Below are 23,060 nucleotides of genomic sequence, written 5' to 3'. Positions count from 1 at the left end.
CTTTCTTCGACTTCCAAAACTGATGCCAAAGAATAGTGAGCCGTCATTAAACCAGCTAACCAAGTCGACATCAAGCTAATCAATTGAATTGGATCACACTATAACATACAAACATAGATCTAATTCGTTGTGAGCCTATGGTTGATTGATCTCACGAGTCACGACCATGACTTGGGTCATGACTTAAGAAGGTGTTGAAATCGGTTGATTGGGTTTGGGTGTTGGAATTGGAGGTTAGGATACTCAAGGGCTTGATTAACGATATGGTACTAAATTGATCAGAATTGATCTTTCTCCGCCGTCGTAGTGAGTTTTCCGGTGGAAAACACTGTTAAATGGGTTTGGAGCAGATGAGTTGTGAGGTTTAAAAGAGAGAAACACATATCAAAAGATTTGAGATTGGAGAAGAAGTATTGAGTTTGTTTGGCTGGAATCACAAATTGTGATAATTCACTTCTTTAAAATGATAACAACATAAAAAAAAAAAAATTGTCCAGAAAAAAGCATAAGGAATAGATTCAGGTCACAAAACGGGGTGTAGAAGAAGAAGAATCGCAAAACCGGATCAAAAATGAGATTAACTTGGATCAAGAAGGAGGTTTATTGATCGGTTTAATTAGAAATGTAGTTATTTGTATTAAAATAAAAGTTTAAGTAGCTTTACAAAGAATAGACTTTTTAGGTAAATTTAAAAAAAAAAAAATATCATGTAGAAAAGTTGAGAAAGATTTGAGTTTTGATTTTATACGGTAAAAAACTACATAAAAATACAAACTCGATATTGTTTTTATACTATTGAAACATTCTGTTTTATTTTCTGTATGGTTTATGAGTGACATTACTTTTTGTCGTCAATATTATATTGTAGGTGACTTTTGAGTTTGTAATACCCTTTATATATTAATAGAGAAACACACTATTAAAAAAATTGATGTGTCGCTGTCAGAGAGCTTTGTACATCTTTTAGCAAAATACCTTTAAATTTTCTACTTAACTACATTAACATGCTATTATCTTTTCAAAAAAAATAATTAACTGAATAATAATTAAATATATCATCATTTCTCACACAAATTTATATAACATATATTAAATAAGAATGGTCAGATGCATAAGTTTTTCCCGGGAAACCTGAACCATCCGATGTCAAATAAGATTCAAGAAAAGTTAGAAGAGCTAGTAGAAAGATTAACGGTATTAGGGTATCAACCGGATTTAAGCTCTGTGCCCTACGACGTGAGTGACAATGCGAAGAGGTTGATACTGATACAGCACACCGAGAAGCTGGCTTTAGCATTCTGTTTACTCACTACAAGCAGAGATTCTACAATAAAGGTAATGAAGAATTTGAAGATGTGCCAAGATTGTCACACATTTATGCGTTTGGCGTCAGAGGTTACAGGGAGGGTGATTATAATGAGGGATAACATGAGGTTCCACCATTTTAGGAGTGGAGCTTGTTCTTGTGGTGATTTTTGGTGAGAATTAAGGTTGTACACAGACTGAGTTAAATCTTCGAGGAGATTTTTTCTTGAGAATCAAGAAGGAAAATTGGAAAACTGGAGATAGTTTTGCTTGACAGTCAAAAGATTCGTCGAAGAATTTCGAACAATATCGGTTCCAACAATATCGAACAATATCGGTTCGAACTTTGAGAGTCTTAACAGAAACGCCATGGATCTGACTCTGATCATAGTTATAACGTATTGTTATGTGAAATGTGTGATCTTGCTCGGTTCTTAATTCTCATCTTTTATTTGAGATACATTTTTAGCTTGTAGATGTAAAGAGTAAAATTATTGTCTGAAGTCTGAAAACGTCTTCGTTGTACTTGTAACTCATTTTTCACGTGGACAACTTCGATCAATAATACAAACGTGTTTGTATCATCAATATCATAACAACTAGTATAAAAGTTTGGTAATGTATAAATGAAGATTTTTTGGAACGATGGTCCTCACAAAGATGGTATATTCGGGGACGGCGAGAGCATCGAACTTCGTCGTAGAGTGTGCACCACCGTTTTGTTTTGTCTTTTACTCTACGATAGAGAAATGCGTGCCGTTTTCTGACACAGCAAACAACGAAACGTGTCATTTGAATCAATCTAAACTACATCAGGAAGAGCCGATTTCTACGGAAGTCAACAAAACGCACCGTCGCTGCAGATCACTACCTCCTTTTCCTCCTTAACGAAAACATTGAACAGAGAGCAGAGAACAAAAAAAAAGTCACGAAAAAGCAAAAGAATTCTCAAAATTCCTAAGAGAAAAAAAAAAAATCGAGCTCCTGGGTGATCGATAAGGTAACGTATCGTTCAATCTTATATTAACGAATTTGGAAGTTTTGCGTTTGAATTGTTTTTGCTTCTTCAAGCTTGTTTGTTTAGAGAGATGGAATAAAACAATTGAAGTCGATGTGTTGAATTGAATCAGATTTGAGTTGCGGATCTTGAGAGATTTGTGCTGTTTGAAATTTTGATTCGATCTTCCTAATTGGGGAAACTGTTGTTGTTTTCCTCTATGTGGGGGGGGGGGGGGGGGGGGGGGGGGGGGGTTTGCTTCTTCAACAATGGGGTTTATTGTTTGCCCACCCGAGTTCACTTATATTGTAGAATGATAGTAATTTGGAATTAGGAAGTGGTTTTGTTGTTACTGCGTTTTATGTCCATTGTGCTTTTGATTTAGATTTACAATGTCATCCCTTAATGTGAACCTATTGCTTAACCATTCATATTTGGCAGTTGATGGTGGTAAACTTCAATCATCGTTTTCTGAGGTTAAGGATGGAATGAATATTAGAAGAGTTTTTCTTTTGCTTCCAAGAAAAAACAAATGAAGCGTTTTGTTTACATTAACGATGATGAAGCTTCGAAAGAGCTTTGTTGTGATAACCGCATATCTAACAGAAAGTATACGTTGTGGAATTTTCTTCCCAAGAACTTGTGGGAGCAATTCAGGTATTGGTTCTCATTTGATTTATGGTTCTAATGTTCTATAACATTTGAATTCTCTCATTGAGATGTTTTATCTCCTTCTTTTCAGCCGGTTTATGAACCAGTATTTTCTGTTGATTGCGTGCCTTCAGCTCTGGTCGCTTATCACCCCTGTTAATCCTGCAAGTACATGGGGTCCTTTAATATTCATATTTGCGGTCTCTGCTTCCAAAGAAGCTTGGGATGATTATCACAGGTTTCTATCAGATAAGAAAGCAAATGAGAAAGAAGTTTGGATCGTGAAACAGGGGATCAAGAAGCATGTATGAATCACTTCTGCGAGAATTTTTTCTTGGCGATTGATTTTTTTAGGTGATATTTTGGCTTAAATGTACTAGTATATTGCTTGTAGATTCAAGCGCAGGACATTCAGGTTGGCAATATTGTCTGGTTGCGTGAGAATGATGAAGTTCCTTGTGATCTAGTTTTGCTTGGTACCTCTGATCCACAAGGTGTTTGCTATGTAGAGGTACACTTCTTGTTCATGCATGTATATGATTTATGCTACAATTAAGTTTCAAGGTTGATGCTGGTAGATTTTCTTGAGTACTTCCAACTGTCCTAAAAAGTTAATTAATACATGCAGACTTCTGCTTTAGATGGCGAAACTGATCTCAAAACAAGAGTTATACCCTCAGCGTGTGTGGGAATAGATTTAGACTTGTTACACAAAATGAAAGTAAGTAAGACTTCGTAAATAATCAGGTCGTTCCTGGCTGTTCATATTGTTTCCTATAAGCGAATTTTATATTAAGCTGTCTATGTTTTCAGGGTGTGATTGAATGTCCTATTCCGGATAAGGATATTCGAAGATTTGACGCAAACATGCGCTTATTTCCACCATTTCTTGACAATGACGTCTGTTCTTTAACCATAAAAAACACTCTTCTTCAGTCCTGTTACTTGAGAAATACAGAGTGGGCTTGTGGAGTATCTGTCTATACAGGTAGTTGTTTCTTATAAAATGGTTTTTTTTTAGACCATGCATTCTCTATATCTGGTCAGTTGTGTGATTGTAGTTGATCTTGACAAAGGGTTCAATGATTTTTCATACTTCTATAGGCAACCAAACTAAGCTTGGTCTGAGTAGGGGTATAGCTGAGCCGAAGCTTACTGCTATGGATGCTATGATTGATAAACTGACTGGAGCGATATTCGTTTTCCAAATTGTTGTTGTTATGGTCCTGGGTGTAGCTGGAAATGTTTGGAAAGATACAGAAGCAAGGAAGGTTTGATTCCTACCTAATCCTCATAAAATGTCATGTCGATAATAAATCTTTTACCCTTGTTGTTGTATGCTTGGGGCAGTTCTGAGCTATACGAACTTGGTTTGTTTTTTTCAGCAATGGTATGTGCAGTATCCAGAGGAAGCCCCGTGGTATGAGCTGCTTGTGATCCCTTTGCGGTTTGAGCTCCTATGTTCCATCATGATACCCATCTCCATTAAGGTAGTTTAAACTTCCTATGTGGGAATTCTGGTAGCTCCCTTGCTAGCTCTAGACTGACATAAAGAAAGCATAAATCGGCTTCCTGGCATGTGAAATAGATATTGGATCGAAAATCGGGGCTGATCATATTTTATGGAACAACATCTTGATTCTTGAAGATAACGAAATTATGATAAATTAGCATGCCTGTTTCTGCTAAGCATGCTAAACATCTTATCGATGTAATGTGGCAGGTGTCTCTAGATTTGGTTAAGGGTCTTTATGCAAAATTTATAGAATGGGATGTGGAGATGATAGATCAAGAGACTGGTACAGCATCTTATGCAGCAAAGTAAGTTTAGGATAGAGTCATACTACCTAAGACTCACCTGCGTTGAACACGTTAGTATCATAATCTTCTGTTGCATTATGTGGCTTTTTGTGCATGACAGCACAGCAATAAGCGAGGACCTTGGGCAAGTAGAGTACATTTTGACTGACAAAACTGGGACCCTGACAGACAACAAGATGATATTTAGAAGATGCTGTATTGGTGGCATATTTTATGGGAATGAGAATGGAGATGCTTTAAAAGGTTTCAGACTTTGTTTTCTAGTGTATTATGTACTCAGTTTTATGATTTCCCAAATTTGTGTCGATCATACTAATTTATACATTATTTGAAACATGTGCATCAGCGAGTATGCATCAAAGGAGTATTCTTTCTTACTTATTTTGATTTATCTTTCTGATCAGATGCACAACTTCTTAATGCCATCAACAGTGGCTCTACAGATGTTATCCGATTTCTTACAGTTATGGCCATCTGCAACACAGTTATACCTGTGCAGGGGTAAATTGTAACTTCTTGAAATCTTCACAATATCTGTTTTTGGAAAAAGGGAACTTCATAGATCGTTTCAAGCTCTGCAAATATATTCCATTTGTCTAGAACTTTCATTTAGTTATGATTTTTTGGGTTTCTATCTGACAGCAAAGCTGGAGATGTTGTTTACAAGGCGCAATCTCAGGATGAGGACGCTCTTGTAATTGCTGCTGCAAAGTTGCATATGGTCTTTGTCGGCAAAAATGCCAATCTTCTAGGTAATAGTCATCTGATTTCAGTGTTGCTCTCCATGGAATATCCTAATATGTACCTAAAAAGTAGTTATCATTTGTCTTTCCTCTATATTAAATGCAGAAATCAGATTTAATGGTTCGATAATTCGCTATGAGGTACTGGAGATTCTTGAATTCACTTCAGATCGAAAAAGAATGTCAGTGGTAGTGAAAGATTGTCAGAATGGGAAAATTATACTTCTGTCAAAAGGTGCAGATGAAGCAATCCTTCCCTATGCATGTGCTGGTAAGTTGACGTATCTCTTATCAATATGTGACGAGTACATAGTATTCAATTGAATGTGCTCAGAGTTGATGGCCGTTTATTCTCCTCTATGCTTTTAGGTCAACAAACCCGAACTATTGGTGACGCCGTAGAACACTATTCCCAGTTGGGGCTTCGAACATTGTGTTTAGCTTGGCGTGAACTGGAAGAGGATGAGTATCTAGAGTGGTCAGTGAAGTTTAAAGAGGCTAGTAGTCTTCTGGTTGATAGGGAGGTAATTGAAACAATTCTCTCTTTCTGTTGATATTTTGACCTACAACTTAACTGGCTAAGTTGATGCACTTGATTGCCTCAAAATGATATGTTTCTTATGTCACAGTGGAGAATTGCTGAGGTCTGTCAAAGGTTAGAACATGATCTTTATATTCTAGGGGTCACTGCAATAGAAGACCGCTTGCAGGTAAAAGTTTAAATATCCAGGACATAGTGAGGTTCACAGTGTAATATTATGTAGAATCCTAAATAGGAGAGGACTGTCTTATATATATATTTTTGCCTTATTTACTTAGGATGGTGTACCAGAGACAATCGAGACACTTAGAAAAGCGGGCATAAACTTTTGGATGCTGACCGGAGATAAGCAGAATACAGCTATACAGATTGCTCTTTCATGTAATTTTATCTCCCCAGGTAAGTTGGGATCATTTCCTCTTTTTTGCTATTTGTGGTAGAAAGATTTGCCTATTGCTACTTATCATGCTGTTCTACCATAATTATGTTTATATCAGAGCCTAAAGGTCAACTTCTGATGATTGATGGAAAAACTGAAGAAGATGTTTCTCGAAGTTTGGAGAGGGTTTTGCTTACAATGCGGGTTACAGCTTCAGAACCCAAGGTAAAATGTTGAACTTTTGCATCCTTGGAACAATTTCCTGTCACCTGTATTAGAGAATAATTTTATGGGTCGTACAGGACGTGGCATTTGTCATTGATGGCTGGGCTCTAGAAATTGCTTTGAAACACCATCGCAAGGATTTTGTTGAATTAGCTATACTTTCTAGGACAGCCATATGTTGTCGCGTAACACCTTCACAAAAAGCCCAGGTACCTCACTTAACTTCAGGTGCTATTGTCTCTTATTACATTTATTTAAGTATCCAATTTTTCCCATTACCAAGTGGCCTTCAACTCTTATCTTATTTGATATTTTAGAGTCACATTTTTCTCGACTTTGCAGTTAGTTGAAATCTTAAAATCCTGCGATTATCGAACCCTTGCAATTGGTGACGGTGGGAATGATGTAAGAATGATACAGCAAGCTGATATTGGGGTCGGCATCAGCGGAAGAGAAGGACTGCAGGCAGCAAGAGCTGCAGATTATAGCATTGGAAGTAAGATACTTTTTCCTTCATATTATTCATGCTTCTGGAATTTGTTCCATGGATTAGTTGTTTAACTCGTTTAAATAGTTTCTGATTGGTTATTGATGGAGTACTCTTTGATCGCAGGATTCAGGTTTCTGAAAAGACTGATTCTTGTTCATGGGAGGTATTCATATAACCGGACAGCATTTTTGTCCCAGTATTCCTTCTACAAATCATTGCTGATATGCTTCATCCAGATTTTGTAAGTTTATTATCTCAGATATGTTGTCAGTAAATAGCATCCAGGGTGTTCTTAAAATACTGACAACAGAATCTACGTAGCTTCTCGTTTATTTCAGGCGTTTCGGGAACCAGTCTTTTTAATTCAGTGAGCTTGATGGCGTATAACGTTTTCTACACCAGTGTTCCTGTTCTTGTTAGCGTAATTGATAAAGATCTTAGTGAAGCATCAGTGATGCAACACCCTCAAATTTTGTTCTACTGCCAAGCTGGAAGGTATGCTTGATTAGTCGTGTCTAAATTTGGTTTTACTAAATCTGAAGGTGACTGTTCGTACGTTTATGCATATTTGTTAATTTCATCTTATTTTTTTGAACTACTCAGGCTTCTAAACCCAAGCACATTTGCGGGGTGGTTTGGCCGATCCCTTTTTCACGTGAGTACAGTCATCTCAAATCTACTCAATTGAGTTCATTTTCTTCACTACTTCAAAAGTGTACATCTACGAAGTGATAAAGTACAAATTTACTATGCAAACTCCACACACCTAGTTGAAATTCTTATAGTAACTTTTTCTTCTTCGTTCTTCCTTTGTGTTCATCTTCCCTCGTATATATTTGAATTCTGGAATTTATTTGCAGGCAATTGTTGTATTTGTAATAACAATACACGCATATGCTTATGAGAAAAGTGAAATGGAGGAGCTTGGAATGGTAGCTCTCTCTGGATGTATATGGCTTCAAGCTTTTGTTGTGGCTCAAGAAACCAAGTACAGCTCCCTTTTCCTTGCGGCTACATCACATTAAAGTGCATGTCACAATACAAACACCCATGCTTAGTGCTTATTCTCTCTCTTTTTATTTTTTGTTCGTTGCAGCTCCTTTACGGTGTTGCAACACCTTTCCATTTGGGGAAATCTGGTTGGTTTCTATGTCATAAACTTTCTCTTCAGCGCCATACCATCATCGGGAATGTACACTATCATGTTCCGCCTCTGTTCTCAGCCTTCTTACTGGATAACGATGTTTGTGAGTATCAATCATAGTCATCTCCTAGCACCTGTCTATAAATCTCCATTACAAAACACCGAAGAGGAATAATACTTTGTTTCTTTCTCTTGTGCAGCTCATAGTTGGAGCAGGCATGGGACCAATATTCGCATTGAAGTACTTCCGCTATACATACAGACCAAGCAAGATCAATATACTCCAGCAAGCTGAACGAACGGGTGGTCCAATACTGACTCTAGGAAATATCGAACCGCAACCAAGGACCATCGAGAAGGAAGTATCTCCACGATCCATCATTCAGCCCAAGAGCAGAAGCCCGGTCTATGAGCCACTGTTATCAGATTCTCCAAACGCAACTCGGCGCTCATTTGGCCCTGGAACTCCGTTTGAGTTTTTCCAGTCACAATCAAGACTATCATCATCCTCTGGTTATAGCAGAAACTGCAAAGACAACTAAAAAAACACTGAATTTGTTTTTCCTCCAATTTTTACTATTCCGTGACCTTTGTGACTCTTCTGATCTCAATGGTAAATGCAGTCCAAGTCGCGGGTATTAACCAGAATTGGTAAAGCACAAAAAGAAAGAAACAGTTGTATATAAGACTACTTTACTGAATCTTGCAGATATTGAGTAGTCTTTTGATTTACACAGCCAAGAAAACACTTTGTCTTGTCTGCAAAATAGTTCTTACTTTATTGATTTATTAGATTTATGCGAGGGAAAACCAAATGGGATTCCTCTGCCATATAGTATCTGAAGAGAACAAATGAATACTTATTATATATATGTATAATAAACTCAAGTATTACAATCTCGATCTACGTATAAACCTCGTCCCCGGTTTTCGCCTAGACCGCGTGGTTTCCGACAACTTTACATCCCAATCCTCGACATTCTTCGGAATATAAACATCAAATAAGATTTGGCCAAGAACACCATTGGGTTTAACTGTGTCATCATCGGTTTGAGTACTGGACAAACAAATCATATCTTGTTTGTGTTCATCTTGCACAGATCCTCCGTTGCCGACATAGTAACCTACGGTGCTAGGCACGAAGAAATGATCGGTTGTGACAAGTGGAGTTCCGTTGAAGCTTCGGTTAAGACCAGAGGTTGATTGCCCCAAGCTTTGAATTGGCTCTGCTATCTCATCATCACATTGAGTTTCTTTCATAGCTTCTTCTCTGTCAATACTTCTTGTCTTTTGCAAATATACCAACGCTGCTTTTGACAAGAACTGGGATACAGCAGCTTTATAGTCAACCTGGTTATAACGATAATGACCTGAAAAGCATTATGTATTGATTAAGGTTCCGACCATAAAAAACTAATTTTGGAGATAAAAACATCACTAAGTGTTAGTCTATACTTACCACAATGAGGGGAATCATTCCATTTTACAAGTTTTACATTTCCTCCTAGTTCTTGGAGACGTGTAGCGAAATTGTGTATAGTTTGATAAGGAGCGAGATCATCGTTTTCAGAGCATAGAATGAGATAAGGTACTTTCATATTCTGCAGCAAAAGAACATAAAAGAAACAATGCAAATGAGATGAGAGGTAAAACCAAAAATCAAAGTTAAAGAACTCTTTCACCATTTCATAGTATGTTAAAAAAAAAAAAAAAAAAAAGGCTCTTACTATAGTAGAGTAAAGAGTCTGCCAGTACTCGGCTCGCTGCGATTCAAACCTGCTGAGGAAAACATAATCGAGACTCGAAGCAAGACCATTCGCTGCCCATACAAACGGTTTAGGTGGATTAGACATTTTGAGGGTAGATGGATGAACAGCTAATCGAGCTCCCAAGTCGCTAGTGAAATCCACAGGACATGAGTCATAGATAAAGCCTGAGATGCAGTTTCTAACAAATCTACAATCATCCTGATATGAAACAAGAACCCATTAACCTAAGATTCATCTAGAGATGTAACAAGAATGAAAAAAAAAACAACAATGGCATACCTGATTTAGTCCTGTTTCACATATTCCTTCAAGTATCTGCATATATAAACAAAAAGAAGGATCTTGGTTATACTCAAACCTCCTCTGAAGACATCAAAATGTTGAGTAAAATGGTGTAAAAAAAAACAAAAACCTTACTTGAAGAACTTTATACATACAAGCATTAGGACCACCTGAGAAAGAAGCAAAAACTACAGGAACTGGCTTTGCTTTGAGCTCCTACAATAACATCATCAAAACCCAAGAACTAAATAAGCTTCTGATGAGATCAATTAGATCAACCAAAAACAATCAAAGTTTCAAACTTTTTTTTTACCTTTACAAGTTCAGACACAACATTAGAAGCTAAATCCGCAGCTTTGTCTGGAAGAAACCTATTAGATGAAACCATGAATGAATCAAGGATCAATCTCAGTTATGAAATTAAATGGAGAAACTGAAAACAGAGAGAGAGAGAGAGAGAGGGAGGTAAAGAGATCGAACATGTTGAGAAATTGAGAATGGCAAACGAGAGAATCGCAAAGAAGAGAAGAGTAGAGATCGACATGGTTCTTGAGATTGCGTTCTTCACTAGACATCCAAGCGAATACCAAAACGATCGCTTCGCTTTCTCCTCCTTCTCCTCCGTTGTTGTTGTTCCTCTTTCGCCAGTAGTAGTTTCCTCCAACTCCCCACATCTTCTCTGTAAACTAATTAGGGCTCTTTTCTTTTTTTTCTTCTGGAGGAGAAGAAGAAGAAGATGATGTAAGAAATCTTCAATTGAGGTTTGACATAAGAAATGGAAGGCACAAGCCTCGAGCAGAGAGACGTAGAGGAGGAACAAGATAGACCAGATGAGATCGCTATCGTTATCTTTTTTTTTTTTTTTTTTTTTTTTTTTTTTTTTTTTTGCATAAATTAATTAAATCAGAATTTTATTTATAAGCTAAAAATAGCTTATAATATTATTTACATTAGAACGTTTGTGGTTTAAAAGTATTAAATAACAGAAAAACTTTTTTCTTTTTTTTGGTAAAAATAATAGGAAAACTCTAATACCTAAATAAATTATATTAGAGGTTTTTTTTTCCAGCTAAATTCATTGATATTAAATCAACATTACAAAGTTATTATAAGCGTGAAAAAAAAACACAACAAATATTCTTAATTATTTAGTTTAATATTTTGTAACAATTTCTTAATGCCATATTTATATAATTAAATCCATATATTACTAAGGTTTTTCTTAATTTTTTTCAATCATTTTCTTATATTATAAATATACAAAATTTAATCAAAACAGTTACATTCTTTCAAAATTAACAAAAAGAATAAATCACCATAGAAGAAACTACAACTTATTTGCTATTTCAAAGAAAACTTCAAGAAACAACTATGCATTAAAATGAGCACAATGAAATACTTAATTTATCAATTTATAATTAGATTAGGGGGTGTATTCAATCTAATATTCCAACTGATTTGAGTTTTCATGAGATTTTAAATGATTTTGATGATTTTAGAGAACTTGATATGATTTATTGTAAAAAATTTCAAATCCCACCTAAAACCATGAGATTTGGATTTATGTATTATTAACTAAACAAATCCTCTCAAATACTCCAAAATCTCTAAATATCATTAAAATTCAAACCCACAAACTGTTTTGAATAACAATTGATTTTAAGTAAAATTTTAAATCATCAGATCATTAAGAATGGATTTTAAAGTAGATTTTTAAATAATAATTTCAATAACAGTAGATTTTACTAGACTTTTTTAAATCCATGATTGAATAACATAGAATTTGTAAATTTTTAATAAATCACTTAAAATGTTATGTTGAATACACTCTCCTAGACGGTTAGACCTTTAGAATAACATTTAAAGCCAAAATTGTAATTAATTTTGTGATTTTGTGCACTAAAATAACCAAAAATGTGATAAAGTGTAAAGACATCGTATGGTAAGATAAGATACTTTATTTCCTCAATTTTACTATAACAAACCCCCATAATATATTTTAGTTAATTTTGTTGATAGTGTACTTACAAACCAAACTTTCTATCTAAAACGAAAATTTAGTATGACCGTAAGGATTAACAGTTATATATATATATATATATATATATATATATATATATATATTCTATTCTAAATATAATAAACAATAAAATAAGACAGATTTTTGATAGACTCTTTTATTGATATACCTCGTCAAAATTTCAGCAAATGTGTTTTGATATTAATTTTCGAATGGGTGTATTAACATATATATTCTAACATAAATCTAATGTAGTTTTGAAAGATATATGTTATGTCAAAATTTTGTCTTTAAATGTAGACGAAGATTTGACGAACTTACTACGAAATAATACTGTTTAATTTTTTATCCATTTCCAACAAATCTCATTTTACTGAAATAACCATATTTTATTTTAATGTGATGGATACACTAAACACCACTTGATTTGGATATTGTTTAAGCGTATGTACTACTTTGTTCCTTATAATATAGGTTTACAATTCTCACACATTTTTAAAATTAATTAATAGGAGTATTTAATTATACATTATATTATTTTCCAATACAAAAACACACTTTCCTATAAGACTATATATAACAACTAACCAATAACAATTTAGTAAATTAATCAGATTTATCAATTAATATATTTTGGAATTGACAAAACATACTTGGCACACCGATAGTCATACAATAGTCTCATAATAAACTTGTCTAGCAAGTTGAAAGACGGTTCATCAACGTCCATGGATGCTCTAGCAATGATGTTGGTATCTGCGTCAGCAGATCATGACTACCAAACTTGTTACCAAATTGCGTCTATGAATGGGGTAAGATTTTTTTGCCTAATTTAACTGAAAACCCTATTTAAGTGTCGATCTCCGTTGATTATGGGGATAACGGGATCTTTGTTTGGGTAGGTAGACGCGCATTGCTTCGTTAATCTTATGGTAACAGTTAAATATATATCCAAAATAACCCAAAATGTGATAAAGTGTAAAAACATCGTATGGTAAGATAAGATACTTTATTTACTCAATTTTCCGTAATATATTTTTAGTTAATCTTGTTGATAGTGTACTTGCGCACTAGACATTATATATAAGACGAATATTAAGTATGACCGTAAAAATTAACAGTTTTTCTACTATATATATATATATATATACTATACTAAATATAAAAAACAATAAAATTAGACAGATTTTTGATAGACTCTTTTATTGATATACCTCGTCAAAATTTCAGCAAATGTGTTTTGACAAATTTCTATTAATTTTTGAACGGGTGTATTAACATATATTCTAACATAAATCCAATGTAGTTTTGAAAGATATATGTTTGTCAAAATTTTGTCTTTAAATGTAGACTAAGATTTGACGAACTTACTACGGAATCCATATTGTTTAAATTTTTATCCATTTCCAACAAATCTCATTTTACTGAAATAACCATAATGGGATGGATGCACTAAACACCATTTTATTTGGATATTGTTTAAGTGTGTGTACTATTTTGTTCCTTATAAATTGATGGTTTACAGTTCTCACACATTTTTAAAAATAATTAATAGGAATATTTAATTATATATTATATTAATTTCCAATACAAAAACACACTTTCCTATAATGATATATATAACAACTAACCAATAAAAATTTAGTAAATTAATCAGATTTATCAATTAATATATTTTGAAATTGACAAAATGACCATTATCAACTTTTTTTTATTTAATCTTCAAAGGAAACAGATTTCGTGAAAAAGGGTATTCTCAAAAATACCCCTCCTTCTTAACCATAAAATTACCCCTTTTTATGTATAAAATGAACAAATTACCCTTTCTTTGAGTGACAGCAAGAATGTCAGCAAAATGAAAAAAATTTCCGCCATTTTTTTTTGTCAACCATTAGGCCGGCCCATTAGCCAAATCTCTACATTCGTAGAGAGCGGGATTCGATCTCTGGTGTGATGGTGTCTTGTGCATTAAGGAATTACCATTGGCCACTGCACTAAGGCCAAAAAAAAAAATTCCCGCCAAAATTACGAAATTCGATTTTTCCACCAAAATTTTTAAAATTTATATCTTTAAAAAACATTAAAAAGTTTTTATAAGGCATTTACAAAGTTTTCACAATGTTTTATAAGGTTTCTAAATCGTTTAAAACCTTATAAAAGCTTTGTAAATTTTTTTTGGCGGGAATTATTTTTGTCAAATTTTTTTTGACAAAAAAGTTTTGGCGGGAATTTTTTTTCGAAATTTTTTTGGTCGGATAATATGTCAGAAATTTTTTTGGCAGAAAAATTTTGTTTTTTATTGATTAAAATATTTTTCATTTAGGAGTAAAATGGTCATTAAAAATTAAAAGGGAGCAAAAATAAAAATAATTGAAAAAAGCATTTTTAAAAAATATATATCAAAAAGGATATTTCTAACAAATTCCTAGAGCTTTTAACATCAACCTTCTAGATGCAAGTCAAAAAGATGAAACAACTCTCTCATTCTCAAAGAGCTCCGTAAGCCAAGAGGGGAAGCTAGCCGCCGCATAAGAGTTGGTGCGGTTGTCTCTAATGACACTTTGAGCAATGAGATGAGCTCCTCTATTCGCTGATGATTTCTCCAAGACAATCTTCCATTACAAAAAACCTTCTAGCATCTTATTTTTTCAATTTCCCATTTAAAAGATGGCCAAGTCTGCGGTCTTTGTATATAAGCTATCACCGTGGAATCTTCAGAAGCAAAGATGACCTTAGTGACTCTATGATATAGCATGCTTTCCATCACCCAAGCTATCCCAACAAAACCTGCCTTATCCTTCGAAAAGATCCCATTGAAAGCTCTACGGCTATGGATAAGAACCTCTCCTCTCTCATCTCTCAATACCCACACACACCCTACCATCTGGTTTCTTTTTGACCATGCAATACCAATATTACATTTTAACCATCTATCAGGAGGTGGATTCCACTTACCATCATATATAGTCTGGGAAGCATTCCTTCGATTGTTATATGGCTGTGAATTTTCTTCCCTCGGCTCTTCATTGGAGTCTGTTCTTTGTGCATAGAACCATTCATCAACATCCCCATGGATTTTCGCCACTGACTCAATAGGAGAGAAGTGTTTACCTTCAAAGATTAGTAAGTTTCTATTCTTCCAGATCCTCCACACTATCCATGGGAAACTTCTCCTGATGTATTGCGGCCAAGCTTTATTATCTCTATTGACAAGCAAGTGATGAATGTTAGAATAGATAGAAACTTTATCAAACCCAAATTCAGGCGACGGATAATCAGACAGAGCCCAAATTTGTTTCGCACTTGCACATGCAAAGATAACATGGTTCACTGTTTCCTCTGCAATCCCACAGATGGCGCATGAAACATTCATATTTAACCCTCTACTATTCAGTCTCGTAGCCACATGTATTGCTCCAGTTAAAAGTTTCCAGAGAAAGACTATAACTTTGGGGTCCGTTTGAAGCTTCCACACTTACGCTTTAAGGATATTGAGTGATGGTTGGACCATTGCTTCTGTGATCAGAGCTTCCTTGTTTATTTGACAAGCTAACCAATAAGCTGATTTTACAGAGAAATCTCCACTTCTATTGAATCTCCAAACATAGAAATCCTCCTTAGAGACAATGGGCTTAAATTTCTTGATCAGAAGAATATCTGCAGGTAAGAAGTTCTCCTCTAGCTTTTGTAAATCCCATTTTCTGCTTTCGAAGTATATTAGCTCCTCCACTTTTAAATCTATGTCCACCAATGGGTTCATCATCCATGGAGCTCGTACCACTTCGGCTTCTAACCATTGATCCGACCAGACTTTTATCGAGGAACCATTTCCCACTCGCTTGATTATCCCTTTAAATAACAATTCTCTGCCATAAAGTATGCTTCTCCAAGCAAAGGAGGGACGACTTCCTAAAGAAGCTTCCAGAAAATCAGCATTAGGAAAATACCTTGATTTTAGTAGCTTGGAGGATATACAGTTTGGGAATTGAAGAATCCTCCAAGCCTGAAGTCTGTCTCTAATGAAGTTTAGCATCTGGACCTTTGAGCCACTAAAACAATCTGGGAGTCCTAGATATGTTCCTGCTCCACCTTCATTTGTAATCCCCATTAGGTTTTTGATCTCCTGCTTTATATTCAAAGGGATTTTTTAACCAAAAGAGATCGAAGACTTAGCCGGATTTATAAGCTGCCCCGTAGCTTCTCCATAAACCTTTAGAATCTCAAATAAGGTCGTACTTTGTTCAATTGACGCCTTGCATAGGAACAGACTGTCATCCGCAAAAAACAGGTGGTGTATGATTGGACCTTGTTCTTGAAACTGTAGACCAGATATTTTTCCAGCTTGTTGAGCAAGGTTTAAAAGGTGGGTCAAACCTTCTGTACACAGAACGAAAAAGAAGGGGAATAAAGGATCATCCTGCCTTAAACCCCTTTCTGGAAGAATCATCCCAAACGATTGATCATTGATTAAAACAGAATATGTCACCGAGGACACACACAACATCACCCAATTAACCCATTTGCAAAGAAAACCCATGGCTAGCAAAAGAGATCTCAAATAGCTCCACTCCAGTCGATCAAAATCCTTTAACAAATCTGAATTAACTACCATGTATTCTGCCGAGATCGCTGCATTGGTATTGAGACTGTGAATCAGTTCATGAGCTACTATAATATTATCCGAGATAAGCCGCTCCGAGACAAACACAGTCTGAGAATCTGAAACAATGTCAGGCAGAAAGGGTTGCAATCTCTTAACCATGACTTTTGATATAACTTTATACAGAACTGAGCAGAGGCTAATAGGACGCAGATCACTCATATCAGAAGGATTAAGGATCTTCGGAATCAAGCAGAGGTGAGTGTAGTTCCATACCTTGGGTAGGATACCATTCTCAAAGAAATTCTTAACCTCGGACACCAATTGATCTCCAATTATGTTCCAATAATGTTGGAAGAACATTGCTGACATCCCATCCGGTCCAGGAGCTTTGGAGGGATTGATAGAGAACACCGCTTTCTTGAATTCCTCTTTGGTGACTTGTTTTACTAGACAACAGTTCATCTCATGGGTAACCCTTGGCTCCATACCAGAAAAACAGGCTGAGAAACTGGCCGGATTTGAAGATTTAAACAGGTTTTGAAAATAATCTGCAGCCACATCTCCTTTTGCTGCTTATGATCATTGGAGATTCCCATTATGGTCTCGTAACACATCTAGTCTTTTACTTGTTCTGTTCCCTCTCACCGAAGCATGATAGAATCTAGTATTTCTGTCGCCCTTTTTGATCCATCTGAACCTACTCTTCTGAGCCTAGTAAATTTCTTCTTCCCTGTAAGCTTTGATGAGATCTGACTTCAGGTTTTTTACCACAATGTAACGGGGGAAAGATGAAGACTGTTCTCTTTCTATTGATTGCTCCACTGATCGGATCATGTCGTGAGAATTGTGATCATTATTCCTTTTCCAAGCACTCAGAGTCTTCCTGCAGTCTTTCAATCTGATTAAGATTGTTTGAACCCCTCCAATCTCCCAAACTTTCTTGATTTCTTCTCTCACCAGGGGCCTGAAAAGAAATCTTCTGTCGAATTGAACTGTCCTCTGTACTGTAGTTGGGAATCCATCAGTTTTATCAGAACTGGTCGGTGGTCCGATCCTCTCTTCTCCAAAAAAGCCTAGTTAGAAGTTGGAAATTCCCCATACCAATCCTTATTGCCAAAAGCTCTGTCTAATCTGCTTTGGATCCAAAGGTCATATCTTCGGCCAGCCCATGTGAAACAGTTTCCCTGGCTTGGCAGCTCGATCATATCACAAACTTGTAGCATTTGAGAAAAAGGCTTGAAAATTGAATCACATCTTCTCGGTCCTCCCACTTTTTCTCCATTGTGAAGTATGTCGTTGAAGTCACCTACCAACAACCAGCTTTCTTTTCTTCCTAATCCGATTCTACTCAATCTCTCCCAGTTGAGTTCCCTTTTCTTAAACACTGGATCACCATATATACATGAGATAAAGAAAGTAGATGCACCCATCTGAACTTGCAGATCCATTAGATTCTTATCAAAATATTTGAGGTCCACCATTACTCCCGCTTTAACAAAAAGAGCTAGGCCACCACTCTTACCGACAAGATCCACCGTATATACTCTATCGTAGCCCAACCAAACTTGTAAATCTACTAGTACGTCTCTACTATGCATAGTTTCTATCAAGAACAACATCTCTGGGAAATGTTTTTTACGCATTTATTTGAGATGTGGAATTGTCAAGTCATGAGACCGTCCCAGTCCTTGACAATTCCAGCTCAGAATGCTCATTGGACGTTAGGCAGTCCCCCCTTTGGGATCACCTCTGAGGGGCTAAGCTTTGGATGTTTTGCAGTGCTTCTACCTTCTTGATCTGCTTTTCTTTTATCCTTTGTCCCTGAAAACTCACTATTCTGTCCTGCTTGAGCATTCGCCTGTCCACTGACCGGCTTTGGTTTAAACTTTCTGATATTTTTGGGGGGACACTTTCTTGGTTTAGCCTTTCCAGTGATAGAGCCGGAAGGACCAGCATCAAAAGATCCTGTCCTATAACCCGTCGCTATATCCTGGAAAGGTTGGGATAAACCTAGGAAATTATCAGGAAAGGCACCACCTTCTGAAGAACCAAGCACCAAACGCCGAGTATCTTCTAGACTTGAAATAGATAGAGAGACACCCTGGCTTCCCAAAGAACCGGACCCTTGAGACTGCTTTTCAGCTGGAACAGAGAGATTGAAGCCAAAGACTATTCCTTTGTCCTTATTGACATTCCGGTGGAAGATCGGGGGAGCTTCCAACCTCAACACTGATTTCCTTGCAATCGGATCCTGCTCTACTTCACTGACCGACTTTTTCACTATGTCTGCTTTAATAATCCAATCTTCATTAGTATTGACCAGTAGATACTGTCTCATACCTTCAAGAACCTCCGGAGCGATTCTATGCCTACCAGTGAGTGGATCAATACCTACATGATCCTCTCTTAACACTCCAAATAAAGGATCACCTTCCTTAAGACATGAAACTTTAGGTGACTTTGGAATTGGAGTTCCTGCTCTTGAGGCTGCCTTCTCTATTTCTTTCTTCCTTATTAGAAAGGGACAATTATCTTTTTCATGTGTTAATCTATGGCATTCATAACACCTTTTTTGTACCTTCTCATAATGAAATTTGACGTAAGTCGACCCTCCCTTGGGTAGATTCACCAACTTCGATCTTCGAAGAGTTCGAGAGACATCAAACAGAGCTTTAACCCTTACAAAATCTTGTATCTGAGGCCTATCTGGATCAAAAGCCACTTCCTTCACTTCTCATATAAGCTCCCCTAGTGTTGTGATGGCTTTAGCAGTGTAAAAGTTGATGGGTAAGTTCGAAATTTGAACCCAGATAGGGATGAACTGGAGATAATTTGCCGGCGGATTCTCATACCATCTGTCCACTGCAATTGACCAGTCATTGTAGGTATGGGCCCCTTTCTCCAAAACTTCCTGCAGATCATATTCGTTGTTGAAGATAAACTGAAACTTTTCACCTGAAAGTGCAACTCCCCTTATTCTTCCCGCCTTTTGCCACTTCTTTGGCATATCTCTAATAAGATTCTTCATAGATTGACACCCAGGATTAAGTGTCCGACCCACCAAGCTTAAAGCATTTCTTTCCATAGACTGGTACTCTGGTAAATCCGGCATCTGAAAAGGAATCTCCACTTCCTCCTCTTCCAAAGACATGGCCAGAAGAGTCTTATCCATAGCATACGACATACTTCGCTAGAATTTAAGAGCACTCAGAAGTATAAACCTCCTAGATACTTAGCAGAAAGATCTCTAGGACTGCAGATCGATACTACCCAAGATACAAGAAACTTAACTATCGGATAAAACTACCCAGGAGATAAAATTTTCAACGAGTATAGAACCAAGGACTAACAAACTGAGAATGATCTTTGAAGAACAGGCTGTTTAGGTTAAAACTAAGCTTAAAACAGTGGATTGCGGTTAATGGGAAAGTGTTTTTCCAGGCTTAAGATCTATTCTTTACCAAGTGAAAGACTCTAATAGAGAAAGAAGGTCATGTGCCCAAAAAAGGAAATTCTTTTGTAAAAGTGGTTCATGCATGCTATGAAATCATTTATGTTTTTGAGTGTGGACGAAGTGGCCTATATATTTGAAGAGCTGAAAAGCTGGTTATGAGTGTAGGTGATGAAAAAGTATAAGAAGCTTATAATAATCGAATTGGATTGTTAGTTTGTTTTGGCACAATGTTTCTAACTTTCTCTTTATATATATTTAACCGTATGGTTATCTAATTTATGTTGATGCATGTGTTATATTTTTTGGTGTTTTAAAACTTAATTTCATAGTTAAATTGTGTGGCTTAATAGACAATCTGAGACTCATCACTCGGCCAATTCGAAGAAGGTCGAAAGAGAATCGAAACCGAAGAACAAAACCCTAGTCGATTTACAACAACAAGACAAAAAGCCTAAGGATAGTAGACCGAGAATGGTTTGGAGGCCCAAGTCTGTTGAGCAGAAGCCAAAGCCCATTAAGGAGTTGGAGCCCATTAAGCCAGTCTCAAGTCTACCTAGAAAACAAGACAAAGAGAAAAGTCTATACAAGAAGAAGGAAGCTGTCCAGCAACTTCCTAAAAGCAAAAGTAATCACAACTGTTCCAATCAAGAAATTATGTTGACCATAAGTTCAAATGTTTAGAGGAGGAGGTGACATGTTAAACCTAATCCTCCTAGTATAAATATGAACAGTGTTGTAACCAAGAACCTTAAGGAAAAATAATAATAAAGTCATGAACTTATCTTCTTCATTTGAGTGATGAGTCTCAGATTGTCTATTATGACTAAATAGTAAATACTAATTGTGTTGCGCGATATGGCATGAATTAGGTGGAAATAATCGTGAAGAATAAATTCATGTTTTCACCATAATTCAACTCCAAACAGTTGCATTGTATAGTTTTGACCCCTGTTCAAAAACGCGGCCGCGGAGCCCGCTTAGGCGCCGTTTAAACCCTCGGCAGCGGCACTCCACCACAATTTCACTCAAATCGGTGTCAAAACCGGGAAAACGAAAAAAAATCCGATAAATTTTGTCTTTTTTGATCTAAAATAGTATGATATATCTTAGAGCTACCATTTAATTAAAGAAAACAATTGAATGAGATGTGAATTCACTGGAAAACAAGTTAAAAAAGATGATTTGCGGCGATTAGGGTTTGCAGATGAAGTCTGTCGTATGGAGAAAATGAAGTGTAGAAATGACCATTTTGCCCTTCATTAATAAAATTGACAAAAAGCACAAAAATGACTTAATGGGTTTCGAACTCAGATCTAGTTATCTGTAAAGTAAGACGCAAACCACTGGACTGGGATAAAATCTTTGAAATGTTATGCAATTTTAATCTATTATATAGATATAGAGATAAAAGCCCTAAAACTAGTCTCCGATAAGTCCCCAATTTAAATCCGATTTTCCGATTAATCGTTAGGCCCTTCCTTACCGTTCGACTAACGCCTAGCGATTTCTAAAACAGGGGTTGTGACTATGATTTGGGCTTTCTCGATCCAAGCGTCAAAAAAAAAAATAAAAAAAAAATAAATAAATAATAATAATGTATGACGTTGAGGCAAAATCTCTTTATATTGCAATGTAATAAATGGAGACATGCATGGGTGACATCCATGCAAAAAGTCTTAATGTAATTAGTATATTGTGGATGAATAGGTTTCTACATCTCAACAAATTAAGTAGAGGTGAGCAACGTAAAGCTGTTGAGTATTAAGCTAATAATCAAATTATTCCGAATAATTAAGCAGACAAAGTCATTTTAGAGTAGGAACAGGGTGAATAAAGGTTTCATGGTTTTGCAAATAGCACCACAAGAACTATGAAGCTAAATTAGCTAAATGTATTGGATTTTCAAAAGCTGAAAAACTCCATGACCAAAAAATCGACACGATGGATATATCATGAAAATATAAGATAACTGCACTTGGGTGGGAGTGGGACTGAGACCATCAGACATATATCATATCAATAGTCCATCAGATCGAAAAAGTTGTAACAACAATAGAATTTAACGACAATAGTTTGTAGCTAAAATCACAGTATGGTAAAAGGTGGAGATTAAATGCAATAGAATTTAACGACAATAGTTTGTAGCTAAAATCACAGTATGGTAAAAGGTGGAGATTAAATGCATAATTAATAAAAAAAACTTTCTCAATGTGTAAACAAAATTTCAGATCTACTAAAAGTCAATTCTAATATTTTTTAAAAAGTTTTCTACTCTCTTCTATCGCATTGTATTATGAGATTCATCTACCGTTGTCATTACTCTCATAGAGTCACAGGACTGTAGAGTCATATCTCGAAGAGTGAACATTCCATTAGATAGAAAAAAGTTGTAACTACAAGAGAACGACAAGACTTGTACCCAAAATCACATATGTTAAGCTCCGGTCATAGGAAGTAGAGTTCGAGGACGCAAGCCCATATATGATAATAGGTGGAGATGAAATACATATATGTAAAAAAAAATTCAGATGGACAAAAAGTCAATTCTAATATTTGTTAGATTTACTCTCTCTCTCTCTCTTCGCATTGTATTATTCATCTACCGTGGTCCTCACTCTCACATCTCAAAGAGTGAA

General features: G+C 35.9%; 4 protein-coding genes and 2 pseudogenes across 5 annotated transcripts; 2 read left to right on the top strand and 4 right to left on the bottom strand.

Annotated features, from left to right (window-relative positions):
- The first annotated feature begins 1,107 nt into the window (after positions 1-1,107).
- On the top strand, positions 1,108-1,482 carry LOC147934853 (pentatricopeptide repeat-containing protein At5g44230 pseudogene; annotated as a pseudogene).
- Positions 1,483-1,958: 476 nt separating this feature from the next.
- On the top strand, positions 1,959-9,042 carry LOC104725017 (phospholipid-transporting ATPase 2). Of its 2 annotated transcripts, none has more exons than XM_087470880.1 (25): positions 1,959-2,305; positions 2,744-2,959; positions 3,045-3,258; positions 3,348-3,464; positions 3,582-3,674; positions 3,767-3,941; positions 4,058-4,224; positions 4,339-4,443; positions 4,677-4,774; positions 4,875-5,017; positions 5,179-5,275; positions 5,417-5,526; positions 5,624-5,788; positions 5,887-6,041; positions 6,147-6,227; positions 6,337-6,457; positions 6,556-6,662; positions 6,740-6,871; positions 7,005-7,158; positions 7,276-7,393; positions 7,474-7,647; positions 7,756-7,807; positions 8,013-8,140; positions 8,249-8,399; positions 8,497-9,042. In XM_087470880.1, exons 2-25 carry the CDS (start codon positions 2,835-2,837, stop codon positions 8,836-8,838), a joined length of 3,324 nt encoding a protein of 1,107 aa, XP_087327006.1. In that variant the 5' UTR covers positions 1,959-2,305; positions 2,744-2,834; the 3' UTR covers positions 8,839-9,042. The 2 variants fall into 2 exon arrangements, with proteins under 2 accessions (XP_087327006.1, XP_087327007.1); XM_087470881.1 differs by having other exon boundaries at positions 2,100-2,305; positions 4,880-5,017.
- A 9-nt stretch (positions 9,043-9,051) lies between these two features.
- On the bottom strand, positions 9,052-11,254 carry LOC104725016 (uncharacterized). The gene is made up of 7 exons (XM_010443609.3): positions 10,828-11,254; positions 10,661-10,718; positions 10,483-10,563; positions 10,345-10,380; positions 10,024-10,263; positions 9,756-9,897; positions 9,052-9,666 (listed from the first exon to the last, which is right to left on the bottom strand). The coding sequence occupies exons 1-7, from the start codon at positions 11,019-11,021 to the stop codon at positions 9,188-9,190; spliced, it is 1,230 nt and encodes a 409-aa protein (XP_010441911.1). The 5' UTR covers positions 11,022-11,254; the 3' UTR covers positions 9,052-9,187.
- Positions 11,255-14,826: 3,572 nt separating this feature from the next.
- On the bottom strand, positions 14,827-15,740 carry LOC147934852 (uncharacterized). The gene is made up of 2 exons (XM_087472828.1): positions 15,072-15,740; positions 14,827-14,979 (listed from the first exon to the last, which is right to left on the bottom strand). Exons 1-2 carry the CDS (start codon positions 15,738-15,740, stop codon positions 14,827-14,829), a joined length of 822 nt encoding a protein of 273 aa, XP_087328954.1.
- Positions 15,741-18,043: 2,303 nt separating this feature from the next.
- Positions 18,044-18,613, bottom strand: LOC147934851 (uncharacterized). Its single transcript, XM_087472827.1, has one exon. The coding sequence runs from the start codon at positions 18,611-18,613 to the stop codon at positions 18,044-18,046; it is 570 nt and encodes a 189-aa protein (XP_087328953.1).
- Positions 18,614-18,681: 68 nt separating this feature from the next.
- LOC147934850 (uncharacterized) lies at positions 18,682-20,154 on the bottom strand (annotated as a pseudogene).
- Between the last annotated feature and the right edge of the window lie 2,906 nt (positions 20,155-23,060).

The sequence above is a fragment of the Camelina sativa genome, chromosome 11 (genome assembly GCF_030686135.1).
Source record: "Camelina sativa cultivar CO46 ecotype springtype chromosome 11, ASM3068613v1".
Lineage (NCBI taxonomy): Eukaryota > Viridiplantae > Streptophyta > Magnoliopsida > Brassicales > Brassicaceae > Camelina > Camelina sativa.
This window is presented reverse-complemented; position numbering and strand designations above follow the sequence as displayed.